General features: G+C 48.1%; 1 protein-coding gene across 1 annotated transcript; it reads right to left on the reverse strand.

Annotated features, from left to right (window-relative positions):
- Positions 1 to 3,082: 3,082 nt before the first annotated feature.
- Positions 3,083 to 5,338, reverse strand: jun (Jun proto-oncogene, AP-1 transcription factor subunit). The gene has a single exon (XM_066692129.1). It carries the CDS (start codon positions 4,874 to 4,876, stop codon positions 3,893 to 3,895), a length of 984 nt encoding a protein of 327 aa, XP_066548226.1. The 5' UTR covers positions 4,877 to 5,338; the 3' UTR covers positions 3,083 to 3,892.
- Positions 5,339 to 16,496: the final 11,158 nt, after the last annotated feature.

The following is a 16,496-nucleotide window of genomic DNA, read 5'->3' on the forward strand; positions in this document are numbered from 1 at the left end:
TGGGTCAGTTTGGGTGTTGCTTTTTGTCGTACCATCTACAGCAAGAGAGGCTCTGCTTGTGTGTGTGTGTGCGCGTGTGTGTGTGTGTGTCTGTGTGCCGTGCTTTCGCTCCCGGCTGTACACCAGCCAGCAGGGTACTTTTCCACGAGTGAGGACCTGGCCTTCTCGTCTTTCGAGGGCGGTGGGAGAGTCGTGTTTTTATTTGGTAACACCGCGCTCCTCGGGACACACATGCAAAGGGCCACGCTATATTTAGACAAGTGTCTCCCTACACAACCAGCAGACGGCATGGTGTTCCACATCCCATATTACACACACACACACATACATACACACGTCCGCACTCCTGCAACCTCTGGAACCCCGGATCTAACTATAGTGCTGCTCCAGACACACACACACAACATGTCCCCTGGCCGGCCCGGGTATTCCAGGAATGTCCAGAGGAATGTGGAATGTAACGGGAACCTATCAGATCTTACCAGGAAACGGACCAGTGAATCACTCGGCTCAGTTTTATTTGTGTCTGAGTGTGGAAACGCAACCACAATTGCAATCCTGTTCATATGGGAAGAATTAAATGTGTGGGTATTTAAAAGAGAATACACACTGTCCCATTTAACGGACTACAGACATCTATATCAGCCTTCGAGACAGACGGACGTCTCACCATCCTTCTCCACCTATAGATGCGTGTCTGTCGGCACCCTGAAAACTGTACCCCAAGTCGGCTTCTCTACGATCCATTCACTACATCCTGTACGTTTCTTATAAAACGTTTACATATTTGTTTTGTATATTAATCATTAAAATACTCAAATAGTTTCACGTTGTGTTTCATTGTCTGGTGCCCTTTTCTATAAGAGTTTAATTAGACACTTATAATAATAATAATATCAATCACAGTCTGAGATGTACCATTATTTTTCATTTTTTGTTTTCATTTTGTGCAACAATTAAACAACACCTCAACACAACTATGTTTCACTTCTTAAGCAAAGACATGGTCAGGCAGCTAGAGAACTGGAGTGTATTGTGTTCAAATCAGGTCTGATGTTTAGTTACTTTGAGATACTTTGAACAAGATGCAGTTTGATTTGTCCAACAGATTCACAACGTCCACTACTAACTAAAGAGTTAGATAATACTGAATACATGTCCTTGTACTCGCTTTAAGTTTAGTTCTAGACGGGTCACTAAGGAATATAAATTAAAATGTATGGAGCCACATCCTCACACTCAAGTGTTTTATACACATCTACAGTTTTCAGTGATGCACAACGACTTCAAATGCCTAAACTGTTGACCCCTTGTGCTGCTATTAGTTAAAGGAACCAGAGATACAATTCCAGACCCGCTTGTGTCACACCAGTCCTGTTTGTGCACACTTTCACAGTTTAGAGAGCTGTATACTTCACTCTATACACACATGCACACACATCTTCTCTCTCTCTCTCTCTTCCCATTGGTCTCTCGGGATGACGCTTCTCTGGCCTGATATGCACGGGCAGATGTCCAGTCCCCGGGATGCAGTCGTGTGTTTTGTGTGAATGTCTCCGTCTCAACACTGTGCGTATGGGCTGCAGCATTAGGATAGCACTCCACATCTGCACCAGGGCGGTGGGTTCAGTGCCACTGCTGTTCCCCTCACCAGGGCACTTCACCCAGAATCCTCCGTGTCCATTGCACGTCACAATAATGTCATACATTGTAACAACTTGTATTGTCAGGTGCTCTGGATAAGGGTGTCTGCTAAGAAATATAATACAAGTAAAAACATAATACTACACATCAGTCCTAAGTTCAACAGAAGCAAAACTGCTCCATATTTATGTTGTTCTCACGATGTTATGGGACTAATATCCAAGAAGCGTTAACGGAGACAATTATAATGCTGTGATCAGTGCCCTGGGTGTGACTGATATGTGTCATTCAATATTAAAAAGCCTCTTCTGTGACTGCAGTGCCGCACACAGCCGCTTCAAGTTTACTTTGTTATTTATTTCTGTATTTTCCCCTCCAGGCGTTGATGGGTCGGTTTAAAGGCGATATACAGAGCAATGGCGCCCCCAGGTGGGAAGGGCTTCTCATTGCTAGTAGAGACCTTCTCCTTTTCACTGAACAATGCATAATAATAATAATACATCGTTGTAATTAAGGGGACTAAACATCAATGCACGTTTTGTTGTCTTTTATTATTACACAGACTTATTATTATTGGTATTATTATTTCACCTGGGTGATGTATTTGATCAAACAGCGTGTATTTATTTATGAAAGGACTTCTTAGTAGTAGTTTATTTCGCAGAACTACTAGCTCCGTCGTTTCCGCTCCTACCACTATTATTAATACCAAGTTCTTCTTCTTCTTCTTCTTCTGCCACTAATGACACAGGCTCTTCTCATTGTTATAATGATTCAAATTAAGATCATATTAAGTACAGGTGTAATGCTCAGTCTGTAAATGCGTTTGGGAGGATGTGTGTGTAACCTTGATAAATATCGATTACTATCTGCCTCGGATTTTAGAGGCTTTGACAGCCCTCATGAAGAGACGCACTTTGAGTACACTAGGAGTAGCCAGTACTTCAGTATACTACAGCACTTTATAAAGTATAGGCTACTCACAGTCGGTCACTGGCAGTTAAGATCCGAGCCCCTCTAGACACACCTGTTTTCAGGACTTTGTGGAGATGGTTTTACAGTCCATAACTTCAGAGAGTTTTCGGGCGTGTTTTTCTTTATTAATAATGTATTTTTAAAAGCCGGCAGTCATGTTGCATCTTTTATATCTCACGGTGTCATAATCTCCTGAAGGTATACCCAGTTTATGCCAAAGGCCGTACTGTACCATTCTGTGCATTATTACATCTCAAATAGAAACATTTTAAGTGCTCTGGGATTTACTGGAGATCAAACCAACAACTTTAAAATGTCGCTTTAAAAGTCCTACGAACCCCGGGCCGGGCGATGTGTTGTAAGGACGTGTGAGATTGGCATGGTGTCCGTCTAATTGTACAGATAAAACCACACACTGACAATGATGGCAGACCAGGGCGAATAAAACACAGGCAAGTGGAAATTCGTTTTAGATCCTTTATTTATACATTTCTTAAATAGAGTCGATTCGTTTCCGAAATGTTCAGAAAACCAACATAAAAAATTATATATTTATTACAAATGGTAAACTTAAGTTCATCTTATTTACAAATAACAATGGGTTAAACCCCATTAAGCAACATAAAAAACACAGACAGACAAACTTACAAAGGCTTTTGAGGACACTCTCTCTCTCTCTCTCTCTCGTATTGAAAGCACATAGGATTAAAAAACAAAAAGGGGGACAAACATTATGTACACAACTCAAAAGCCAGGCAGCTTTTTCCAAAAGTTATCAGCCTGCTTTCACAGTACAAGTCTCTCCTGGGCGCTTCAACGCAGGCAGCTGCTGTCTGTCGCAGTGGTGCTTGATTAAACTCGATTAAACTCCATTAAACTCGATTAACTCTTAATACTGAATGATCTTCGAAGCGCAGGTCCATGCAAACACTTGGTCAACGGTAACAAAGTCCAGTCTCTCCGCGTCTCTCTCCCTCTCTCTCTCTCAGGACAAAAGCACGAAACAGGACATGGAGGAGCTGTGCGGTTTTCCGCTTGTCCTCCCGCCGCCGGCAAGCTCAAGTTTTTAACTTCACTTTTAAAGTTTTCCCTTCCAGGCGGCGGGTCTCCTGTGCGGCCCAGGCGGTCAGGCTCTCCATACAGTCCGGTCTAGTCTCTCCCTCGGTCTCTGCTGCACACCAGCTGACCGCTGCTCCAGCTCGTACAGCCATCAAGTCTTGAATTAGGATCTCTGGTCTAGTTAGTCTCTCTCTCCGGCCCCGGCCTGCCCTCCTCAGAAGGTCTGCAGCTGCTGGGTCAGCATGAGCTGGCAGCCGCTGTTGACGTGGTTCATGACTTTCTGCTTCAGCTGGGCCACCTGCTCCCGCAGCAGGTTGGCGGTGGAGGCCAGCTCGGAGTTCTGCGACTTCAGGTTCTTCACCTTGTCCTCCAGCCGGGAGATGCGCTCCAGCTTCCTCTTCCGGCACTTGGAGGCGGCGATCCGGTTCCTCATGCGCTTCCTCTCGGCCTTGATGCGCTCCTGGCTCTCCATGTCGATGGGGGAGAGGGGCGGGGTGTCGCCGGGCATCTCGGGCACCGTCTGGGGCTCCTCTTTCAGAGCCTGCAGCCGCGGGTGCTGCACCGCCAGCGGGTTCATCGGGTGCTGAGGCTGCGGCTGGGGGGGCGGGGGAGCCGGGTAGTTCATGGCCGGAGTGGCGCTGCTGTAGCCGGGCGCCGGGGGGGGATTGAAGGTGTTCAGGTCGGCGTACACCGGAGGGTCGGGCCGCAGGCTGGAGTTGAACACCGTGTTGACCGCCAGGGAGGGCACCGGCGCCAGGGTGCTGCTGCTGCCGCCGCCGCTGGTCTGCGGTGCGGCCGCCACGCTGGGGGGCACCCCGGGCATGTTCTGGTGGTGCAGCTCGGCCAGCGCCCGGACGAAGCCCTCGGCGAAGCCCTCCTGCTCGTCGGTGACATTCTTGGGGCACAGGAACTGCGTGGGGGTCGGCGTGGTGGTGATCAGCCCGTTGCTGGACTGGATGATGAGGCGCTCCAGCTCCGGGGAGGCCAGCTTGAGCAGCCCCACGTCCGGGGAGGTGAGGATGTCGCTGGCCTTGGCCCGCAGGTGGGGCTTCAGGGAGCCGGCCGGGTCGGACAGGTTCAGCGTCATGGTCTGCTTCAGCGCCTTGGGGTTGTATCCATAGCCGGCCGGCTCTCCGTGCGGGGAGAAGGCGGCGCTCAGGGAGTCGTCGTAGAAGGTAGTTTCCATCTTGCCGGACATAGAAGGGAGACCAGGACGCGGCTGGGATGTGTCCCTCTCGCAGGACCGCTGTGTGGCCCCGCTGTGTGGCCCCTGTGTGCGGCGGGTCCTCTGGAGCCCGTCTTCAGTCTTCAGCAGCGCGCAGAGCTTCCAATGGAGCGAGTCCGGCTCTCAGCGGGGCTGTAGTAGTGGAGCTGCTGTAGTAGTAGTAGCGGGGCTGTAGTAGTGGAGCTGCTGTAGTAGTAGTAGCGGTGCTGTAGTAGTGGAGCTGCTGTTGCTGCTGCTTTCTGCACAAGTGATCCACTCAGCCCGGGTCGGTGGCACAACAAGCCCCCCAATGCGGAGGGACAGAAAAGGTGGAAAACTTTTTCCTCGCTCTCTCTCTCCCTCCCTCCCTCGCCGTGACACTTGTTGCGGCTCCGCAGCGCTGCGCTCAGGGCTGTGTAAGTGCGGAGTTGCGGCTGTGTACTGTGCGCCGCTCCAGCGTGGAGGCAAAGCTTATCTGCGGCCCCGGCCTCTAAAAATAGCCATGATGTCATAGCCGAGGCCTCCCATTGGCTGCGGGCGCCGAGGGGGCGGGGCCGGCGCGCAGATAAGGCGCGTTGCCTAGACGACCCCCGAGAAGATTCTGCCGGCCGCGGTGGCCGCCGGGATGAGGTAATGCTGGAGGGCGCAGGGAGCGGTGCATTGTGGGATGACGTATTGTTTTTGAATATCTGGTTACCCGCTTAGCCGTCAAACCCAGCGGCGGGATGCAGCGGCGGAGCGGCAGTGCTGCTCAATAGACACCGAACACGCCAGGGGAGAGGCGTGCATGCAGCTCCGGACGACCGTTTCCCCCGCTGTTGAATCACATGCACTTGTGCAGGTTTAGTAACGTATCAACACAAGTCAGTGACGTAATAATGTAGAACTACTTGGATCTTATTTAGATTCTATTTGTGTTCTAAATAAGGTCATTTTTCTACCTTGCTGTGTAAACAAAATTAATGCATAATAATAATGAAATATGAAGCAGCATGTCTGTCACTGTGATCATGGCTTGTTAAGACTGCGGTGAGACTGACGTGCCCAGCGGCCAGTGGCCTGGGCGGGTTTCCACCAATCAGAGGGGAGGCAGGGGGCGGGTTTACGGCGTGTTACAGTGTGACAAGGGTCACCTGAGAACCCCCCCCCCAGCCACATATACATGCATATCATTATTGGACCCATTCATTTAAAGTGTTATCTCTATATGTGTAAGCTTAATTAGTCATTGAATTAATTGACTTCCATATTTGAAACATAATGTTGTAATGCTTTATGAACTCTTTCCCGAACTGGACGGAGCTCAGGATGCTGTGGAAGTGTAACTGCGCCTGTTTCTCCATGACTGAGTAGACGATACAAAACAGCTGGAAAAGCGTATCTTCTGTCCTTCTTTTTCTTTCTTTCGTTTTCTGTACTCGATATAGAACATGCATGTGGGAGTTTGTGTTACATTATTGTCCAACTCCACAGACTGAAACATTATATTTGAACCCCCACTATAGCGCCGCGCAACGGACTTGTTTCGCTGGAGGAGACGACTAACGCACACAGACACTGACCGCAACGTGCAAAATCCAGAGAGATGTACGGACAGGGTCCAGCGACACAAACGCCTTTCCTCTCTGCCTCCTATTAACAGTCCAAGCGCAACCACCAGTCCGGCGATGTGAAGATGCGGCGCTTCTCTCGCTGTCCTTCTGGACGGTGCTTTGGCGACGCTCCCTCAGCAGTTTCACAGTGTTGCACCAGCCCGGGCACAGCGGGGCAGAGGGGGGCAGAGCCGGGCAGAGGGGGGCACAGCGGGGCAGAGCCGGGCAGAGAGGGGCAGAGAGCCGGTCAGAGGGGGGCACAGTGGGGCAGAGCCGGGCAGAGGGGGGCACAGCGGGGCAGAGCTGGGCAGAGAGCCGGGCAGAGGGGGGCACAGCGGGGCAGAGAGGGGCAGAGAGCCGGTCAGAGGGGGGCACAGTGGGGCAGAGCCGGGCAGAGAGCCGGGCAGAGAGGGGCACAGCGGGGCAGAGCCGGGCAGAGAGGGACAGAGAGCCGGGCAGAGGGGTGCACAGCGGGGCAGAGAGGGGCAGAGAGCCGGTCAGAGGGGGGCACAGTGGGGCAGAGCCGGGCAGAGAGCCGGGCAGAGAGGGGCACAGCGGGGCAGAGCCGGGCAGAGAGGGACAGAGAGCCGGGCAGAGGGGTGCACAGCGGGGCAGAGCCGGGCAGAGAGGGGCACAGCGGGGCAGAGCCGGGCAGAGAGGGACAGAGAGCCGGGCAGAGGGGTGCACAGCGGGGCAGAGCCAGGCAGAGAGGGACAGAGAGTCGGGCAGAGGGGGCACAGCGGGGCAGAGCCGGGCAGAGAGGGGCAGAGAGCCGGTCAGAGGGGGGCACAGCGGGGCAGAGCCGGGCAGAGAGCCGGGCAGAGAGGGGCACAGCGGGGCAGAGCCGGGCAGAGAGGGGCACAGCGGGGCAGAGCCGGGCAGAGAGGGACAGAGAGCCGGGCAGAGGGGTGCACAGCGGGGCAGAGCCAGGCAGAGAGGGACAGAGAGTCGGGCAGAGGGGGCACAGCGGGGCAGAGCCAGACAGAGAGCCGGTCAGAGAGGGGCACAGCGGGGCAGAGCCGGGCAGAGAGGGGCACAGCGGGGCAGAGCCGGGCAGAGAGGGGCACAGCGGGGCAGAGCCGGGCAGAGAGGGACAGAGAGCCGGTCAGAGAGGGGCACAGCGGGGCAGAAGGGGGCAGAAGGGGGCAGAGTCGGCAGAGCCAGGCAGAGGGGGACAGAGCGGGGCAGAGCCGGGCAGAGAGGGGCAGAGCCGGGCACAGCCGGTCCCTCTCGCCACTGTATTGCAGTGCGATTACAACAGCCCCGGCGATGATGAAAAGGCACACATGTCGTTCAGTTGTTCTTTGGAAGTGTTACTGTAATACCGCCTGAGAAACTTCGCTAAGTATTACAGTGCTAAAGTAATGCCTCCGGGACCGAAACTGCTGGGGGTAAAACATCTGTATCTGCTGGAGCCGATCGGGGCTGGACCCCGGCTACACGGCAGCAGGGCTGCTTTCCTTCACTGCCTTTTTATTTTTCATTTCTTGGATCTCAAATTCAGTTTTAAACCCTGACGGTACATGCATATCAAGACTAATCGATACAGAAAGACATTAAACAAGACACAGAATATTGCGCTGCCTCGAGTCTGTCTTGCTGGTAAGGTGAGCCGTGTTAAGCGCATCTTCCTGCAGCGATCATGAGCCTTTTCATTTCGCCAGTCATGTCAGTACCTGGACCCACAGAAAGCCGCTGCAGCCACTAAAGCCTTCAGAGGGACACGCATCGTCTGTGCTGTGTGTCTAGTATTTATCTATATTTATCAAACTAATAGGCCTGACTGAGAAAGCTATTACATGAATAAAATATTAGCAATTTCACACACTTTTAGCCCACTACAATGCATATCAGGTAGCATTAACTGAGCAGGGTTCTCCTGATGTATGCGGGCTTGTTGGATCCACTCTTGATGTCTCTGTTGACGTCTCCTGTGACTTGTTACATTAATGCCAAGTTGGCCGGCGCAGTGTTTTTGTGGGACGTGTATTTTGCACCCGAGTACAGCTAAATATTTATTAGATTTTTCTGCTGCAAGAGCCTCGCGAATGATAAGTAAAGGATGGTTTTAAACAGCAGCCTTTTCATTGTACAGTAAAGTAACAATGACTCTGATAGTGAACATGTATAATTTGTATTTGAGTTTATTTTGTCAGTGTCACCCTTGTTGGTTCACAAAACAAGATAATTGTGGCACCACTTAAACTTTGCTAGTACTAGGTAAGGTGCAGATTTGAGTTGAAAGACTCTGGGCTGGTCTGTGGGCTCACCTGAGAGTGTTTCTTATATTCAGGCTCAGGAGGGTGAGCAGCCTTTGACCAGACCTCTGTTCTCAGAAACCGCTCGATTCCTAGAAGTCGGAGAAGACGGTGAAATCTTACCCTGCAGAATGTGATTAGAGGTCTGTGGGAAGTGCAGTTCATTCAATAATGCAGGCAACATGGCCGAGGAGGTAGATACTGAAGGATTGCACACACACAAAACCTTGTTGCATAGCTTTGTGCCCCTCTAACGAAATATTAACCTATTGTATCTATTTATTTTATTTATGTTACTGGAGCCTGCATTGTCTCTGCTGGCATTTAGATAATGCGAGGCTCTCATGCCTTATTTAGATGACTCTTGAAGTTTGGACAGCTACTTTGACGGCACTTAATTATAGATATGCATTTAATTATACATGTTTTGCAGTTGCTGGATTTGTAGACTCTTTTCGCTACAGATAAAGATAGCAAGTAAAATACATCTCTTTCCATTTAATGGTATATATACACAAACTGTCTCTTGTTGCTGGTTTCTGTACAGATTATCCCCAGAATTCATTTATTATGATGTATACATTTCAGAGAGAGGTAAACTATGGTAAAACTGCAGTAAATCATTTTATAAGTTTATACATTTACCAGGGTTCCTCACATAATCAATGGCTGTGTGAGGGGAGTCAATAGGTAACCTGGTGTTCTACCAGTACTCCAGTATCCTCAGGATATTGCTTCCAGGGGCATGGTGGCAGTTCTCTTTGAAAAAGAAACAGAAAAACCAAAACAATGCTGCCATGTCTGCCAGAGGTAGTTGGTGAATAAACAGGTGTCAATCCGCTGCCTCCGATGAGTGATGAAGCATCCAGGGCCCCGGGGCGAGGCAATATGTTTTCATCAGCTCAGGAGATAATAATAGTACTCAGAGGAACGTGTCTGTATGTGTCTGAATGTATTTTTAGATGAGTCGATAAGAAAAATCAGATCCATTGTGTTGTAGGGCGGATTGTCACCAGGGCAGCTCTTGGGATCGGTGTGGGGGTTAACCCTATGTGCACAACCGTCGATTTACGCAGAGATGATCCATTTGGTTGTGGATACACTTCTGAGCGCATAATCAATGGTGTTTCTGTAGGTTTTAAGGGCAGCGTTCAATTGACAAGATGACTCGGGCACGGACAGAAGGCCGAGTTGATTTCCTGTCCACTGAATGTAATAACTGTCAGAGGTGGAATGGAAACCAGGGGCAAACCCAGGAGCTGAGGAACTGGGGCTTTCTACTCCGGGGTTTAACTGTCCAGGGTTTAACTTTCGGTTTTGTAGTTTTGGTTCCTAAAGGTAAACACTGTGTCTGTGTCTCCCCCACCGCCCTTCTTCTCATCCACATGTACAAAGTCGGCAACTGCTGACTCTGACTCTGCACTCTTCTCTGCTGTTTGTGTGGACAAAGTTAGGAACTGGTAGGACCTCACCACGGAAGGGAAAGCACAAAATATCTTCATTGGGAGAATGAAAAGTGAAACAGCATCCCGGGACAACCCTGGGACAGATCATGAGAACATAGGACAGTGTCCAGTTGAGAGGAGCCCGTTCGCCCCATCCTACTCGTTTGGTGTCCATTAATAACTGAGTGATCAAGGATCCTATCCAGTCTGTTTTTGAATGTTCCCAAATTGTCTCTTCAGCCTCATCGCTGGGGAGTTTGTTCAGATTGTGACGCCTCTCTGTGTGAAGAAGTGTCTCCTGTTTTCTGTCTCGAATGCCTTGAAGCCCAATTTCCATTTGTGTCCCGGGTGCGTGTGTCCCTGCTGATCTGGAAAAGCTCCTCTGGTTTGATGTGGTCGATGCCCTTCATGATTTTGAAGACTTGGATCAAGTCCCCACGTAGTCTCCTCTGTTCCAGGGTGAAAAGGTTCAGTTCCTCAGTCTCTCAGTAGGACTTTCCCTTCAGACCTGGAATAAGTCTGGTTTCTCTCCTCTGAACTGCCTCTAGAGCAGCCTCTCACCATGCCCATTTTTGTGCCACCTAGCCACCTAGCCTAGGCTCTTGCATTCAGTAGAGCTAGATTGGTCATATGAGGCCACCAACAACCTGAGATATGTTGTGGGAGGAAAAGAAGAAATAAATGTGTTTTTTTTTCTTTGCAATCACATACTACATCTTCTGTGTAGTTTCCCTTAGTTTTTCATCTCAGCTGGAACAGCCCAGTTGTCCCCAGATAAAGATTGCCTCGGAGAAGATGGAATTATCTCCGCGGTGGTCTGCCTGTGGTAGGTCCGGTGCAAAGGCTGTGTATTTAAGTACACAATGTACCGAGGCTCTAATACATACATGGCTTTAGAGAAAAAGGGAACTTATACTCCATACCACAACCTTGTGCTGTGGATTTGTACAAAGGCAGTGGCTTTTGTGTGTTTGGGATAGAGATCGTTGGAGGTATAGGGAAGGTGGTGGGGGGGTGGGGGGAGCCCTAGAGGAGGGTTACAATTCCACAGAGAGACTGGAGGCAGCAGCACTACTGACGCACACACACGCACACACACACGCACACGCTTGTGTTTTTGACTTGAGCATTGTGTCACAGTAACCCCAGTGCTGTACTGGTGAATTATATCCAATTATAATAAAGTGATGATTGAAGATTTTTGCCTCATAAAAAGTAGCATCAATTAAACATTAGAAAAGTATTCTTGACTTGGGCTTTGTGTTCCTTCATCAGATTGTTTTCTCCCGCTATGGAGGCCGTGATGCTGGAGGCGCTTCAGTCGACACAAAGTCCCATCAATTAGGGGTTGAGTGTAGTCTGTTAATTTGTGCAGAATAACTCTATAAAATATCTATATATACTGTAGCAGTTTTGGACTTTGTTGTATTTCTGTGGCCTTCCTGGGTCTTGTAAAATTGACAGTAATGACTGGGGTAGTTTATAGGCCTGGATATCATCATCAAAAAATGGCTTTGGCTTTAATGGGGGGAATAACTGACAATGACTAATCCTGCCCTGTTCTGCTTCACTTTATGGTCTGGGTCAGACTGACTTCTCTCTTCTTTTCCTCATAACTTTCTCAAACCTTTGATGTGTAAATCTGCCTGAAGGCGGTGGCTGAAGGAGGAGACGTGTCTCGGGTATTTGACCTTGCTGTAAAACAATGTTATCCTCCTATCTGAAGCCGCGCTGGTGCTCTTTTATGAAGTTATTATGACTTACAGGCTAATTAGTATGCAGAGCAGCGTGTTTCTGGCAGAGTTATGCCGGGCGCTGGAGGTTCACCCTGTTATCTTGCACAAGCTGCGACCAGATGCCTCCTTCGCTGGCAGAGAGCAGTGGTTGGAGAGGTAGTCTTTGTCGAGAGTGCGTTCACTTCAGATATATATATTTTTAGCACTCTGGTAGGAGGTAAACAACTTCAGTCCTGGAGAGCTTTGGAGGTCCTTGTGTCTTTTCTGTAACCTGGTCTGTTTGATACCTAATGTGCGTATTCACAGGCTATTCTGAACACATTTCCCACATGCTGATTGGTCAGTGCTTTAAAATCACCCATGAATCCTGACGGGTCATTGACCAATCAAGAGTGGGAATTCAATCCCCCGATTTATGAATCAGTCTTGTTCTCGGGTTCATCCATTCACTTCTGTTCTTCACGGAGGCTCCAGGGATGAACCTTGAACTCCTTGTATGCTCTGTGTTTGTTCCCTTTACCGTAACCATTTAAAAATTAATTTCCTTGCTCAATCCATTCACTATCTTTTTGTCCCCTAAATTAAATCATGCAAGAATCATGGGAAAATTTGGATGGAGGTGTAATTAAGATGCCAGACGTTAACAGAGCAGAAAACTAAGGCAAAGTATAGGTCTTTAGGGGGCATTTCAGCGTGAATAAAGGAAGAAATAGATCACAGTGCGTCTAGTATCAAACAGAACCGTCCAGGAATGAGAAATGAAGTTAGAAAGTTGGTCCTTTTGGTCACATCAGTTCTACGGCTTCGTATCCACATAATACAGCCCTGAAATCTAAACCATGGAGTCCAAAGCGGGGCTGCTTCAATGTCTCAACCATGTCTGCCCCTTTTATTCCTTGTTTTTTAAGAAGGAAGAGAAAATAATAATTTGGGGGGAGGGTTTGGGATTTTAGCAGCCAGATGTATTGCTTTCAGGTCAGACATATGGTAAGCAGCGGTTCGAAAAATGTTCCCTCCAGAGCAGAGATGGCAGTGAGAGTATTTATCGAACCGCTGTACCAGAGACTAAGAAAACAGATCGGCTGCCCCGACAGAGTGCTGTGCTTCACGGGCAAACATCAGACAGCTGACATGGCCGGCCTCCAGCGCTCAGGCTGTCCCTGCTAATGCTTTTATCAGTCGCACATTTAATCCCGCCATGCATCTTTTGCATTATTTATAACCTCATCTGGCCGAAGCTTTTATCGGAGCCGACTCACGTTCAGAGACAGTTGTCTTAGCAGCGCACTGGGGACGTGAATGAAGCGACCCCAGACAATGCACAGTGGTTTCACAACAAGTGCAGCACACGTGCAGGGAGACGGCAGTTTATCCAGTCAAGCACAACGCAGGCACTAGACGGCGAAACCACAGCGAATAAAGTTGGGGATTGAAATGCCCTCGTGTCACGACCGTGTGGGACAACAAATGAGAGAAACCTGCTGGTGATGTGTTCAGGCACAGAGGTCACCGAGACGGAGCCTGTTGCGCTACTGGTGGCAGCTGTTTATAAGGTGATGAAATGACTTCTTTGCAGATACTTTGTTGTGACTTTGAAGTATGACGTGCGTTAGGGATGAGCTTGTGTAACCGAAAGCCCCTTGACTTCCTATTGATTTATGTCTGCGTTTAGCATTTAAAATGAAGGCCCTACGTTTGCGAAGCAGTGGAGTCTGTTAATAAATTCACCAGCGTCAACAGCTGGACAGACAGTCCCTGGGAAAGACTCTCTGTTTTACCCCTTGTGGTGCATTGCGTCTAAATCCTGAAACCCAAACCTGTTTAACATCTCTGTACGGGCCAGCTGTGGAAATCCTGTACGTTGTGATGGAAGACAGGGAAGCTAAATTAGCTCTATTTATAACTTTAGGACAATAGGTATGCATTTCAAATGACAACAGCAGGACCGCACAATGGACAACTGTGCTGATAGATGATAAAAAAAACAACTAAACATAACATTGATAGTCAAACAATCCTCCACACTGAAGAAAAATGATAAGAAATTCAACTTTAGTATCATCTGAAGGAAATACCAGCTGTTTTCTTTGTAGTTTGCACCGTTTAAGTGGTCAACATTAGCCAGGAAAAGAGATTCCCTCCATTGTTTGATCACAGTCTCTTCGTTTCCGTGTGGCGATTCAGGATGGAAATTAAGGTTTATAATGAAACGAAGCCCCAAAGGATCTTTCTCTCTGGAGTATTTGGTTCGTCTGCGGCGTCTCGACAGTCGCAGGAATGCTGTGGCGTCCTTCCATACCGAGTCCACAGTCTTCTGTTTTCCATATGCATCTCGCTGGCAGACTGACCGGTTTGCTAGCCGCGATTCAGAGACGTGTGGAATTTGATATCCTGAAACTTATTTAAAAAAATTGGTTCCATGGTTTTGATCCAACCAGCATTGATTCGTTGAGTAAAAGTCTCCTAGACTGGAAGGTAACTGCAGATTTGTAATTGTATGATGTGCACTGTACTCCAGCATTGAATTGAATGGTTGGTGCTGTAAATCCTGCATTTAGACAGTTCTGACATGGGGAAAGGTAGATTATTTTCAAGCAAGTTACTAATTGATCTTATTGACAACTGTGAATCTGCAGATGCTTTTGGTCTGAACAAAAATGCCGTGCTTTGATTTGGAAAGAACACAGCAAACCGTTCTCTCACCAACTTCTGTAGCTGTAACCCTATACATAATAAATATAATAAATGTGTCCCAATAATAAAGTGCAGGAAACAGTTATGAAATATAATCAAATATAATTGTTTTCATCCTGTGTTGTGCATGTCGGCTCCGCCACAAAAGAAAGGGAGCGAAAAGAACAGAGAAAAACAAACAAACAATAAAGTTTGAGTCACACAGTTTGAAAGACTGAATATAATAATAATAATAAAAACATTCTCGTGGAGGTCAGCTGTGCAGGGATTTGTTCTCCCTTCCAGACATTTTGTTATCTTTATGTGAGCCTGTGTGTGTCTGTGTGTGTGTGTGTGTGTGTGTGTGTGTGTGTGTGTGTTTTCAAGGACCTTCACCATGAATGTTTTTTAATTTCTCAGCTTGCTAAGTGCTTGTTTTTCCATGGGCTCTGAGAGATGCTGTAAATCAATAATTGGCAGTGTCACGGAGCGCAGCGGCCGGCTGTGGGCTGCACTCGGAGAATGACTCATGGGAAGGCAGGGCAGTGGAAGTGTCCGCGGAGACCAGTGTGGAACAAGCATATATCTGTAATAAAAATGGTAGAGATGTGTGATCCTTATGTTACTTGTGGGCCACAATTGGTCAAAATGGACCCCTATTATTATTATTATTATTATTATTATTATTATTATTATTATTATTGTATTTGCGGCAAATACATTAGACCCTGCTCAATACACAAGGCCCCATGGACCCCGAGCTGCTGGGTTGTGTGTGCTCTGTCTTGTGCTCTGTGTTTTGTCGGTCATGTCCCAAGGGTTTGGTGAGTTTTGATAGCCAAGGCTATGTTTCTGCCTTAAATGTATTTAAAGCCAGCCGTGGGACACCTTGGGCGGACAGGGGAACTGGAATTCGCACAGAAGCAGGTTTTGGTATCTAGAAAACAAGAGCAGCAAAACCAAGGGAAGGAAGAAGAGAGAGACACACACACACACGCACACAGATGTTTGGGACTGTGTGTCCAGGACTGAAAGACTGAACGGAGACTTATTTTACATCTGTAACCCTGTAACAAAAAAGAACAACTTCATCACCTGTTTGCTAGGTTATCATCGTAACCATCATATCATTTAATCATAATCAAATTTCACAAAAAACGATTCTTATCTCAAATGGAGTTCAGTGGCCTGGGGCCTGAAACTGATGGCTTTTGCACAGATTGACTGAGTAATTGAGAGTAATTGGATTGAGAATTCCTCTGTATATGTGGGCAGAGGGCCAGACACAATTGTGTGAATCGCATCTCTCTCACCGTCAAAACGCTCTCACTCTCACACTGTCCAAACCGGAGTTTCGCCTGGTAATTTCACACTCCAGTACGGTGACATTTCTGGAAATGTTTTGTAAATGGCTTCAAATAGAATTTTGAATATTATGCACTAAAGTGGAGTTGCAGTTCAGATGACAAGCATTCCTTTGTAGACACCTGCATTGTTGGAAAGATTATCAGTGGGATATTTGATATTTCTGAGAAGTCTCACTTCTGGACTTGTTTTTTCTTCCTGTTTCTCGCTCTCTAGTAGTATCTTTGCTGTGGGTACTGCGCTCATCCTCTGGGCATATCCAGCATCTGTGGTTCAGTTCCTCAGTCTCTCAGTAGGACTTTCCCTTCAGACCTGGAATAAGTCTGGTTGCTCTCCTCTGAACTGCCTCTAGAGCAGCGATATCTTTCTTGAAGTGTGGAGCACCATTTATTAAAAAGTAAATCACAGAAGGACATTGTTTCACACTTTTGGCTACAACTGCATTGCAAATAACTGCTGGCGTGTGTGACTGGCGTGTAGTATGCTGTCACACGTTACTCCCCCACAAAAGCAAGACGGTGAACACTCATAGTCTACGTTTGTTG

The sequence above is a fragment of the Amia ocellicauda genome, chromosome 19 (assembly GCF_036373705.1).
Source record: "Amia ocellicauda isolate fAmiCal2 chromosome 19, fAmiCal2.hap1, whole genome shotgun sequence".
NCBI lineage: Eukaryota > Metazoa > Chordata > Actinopteri > Amiiformes > Amiidae > Amia > Amia ocellicauda.

Coding starts and splice junctions, on each gene's coding strand:
- jun (XM_066692129.1), bottom strand. CDS start 4,876: ATGTCCGGCAAGATGGAAACTACCTTCTACGACGACTCCCTGAGCGCC.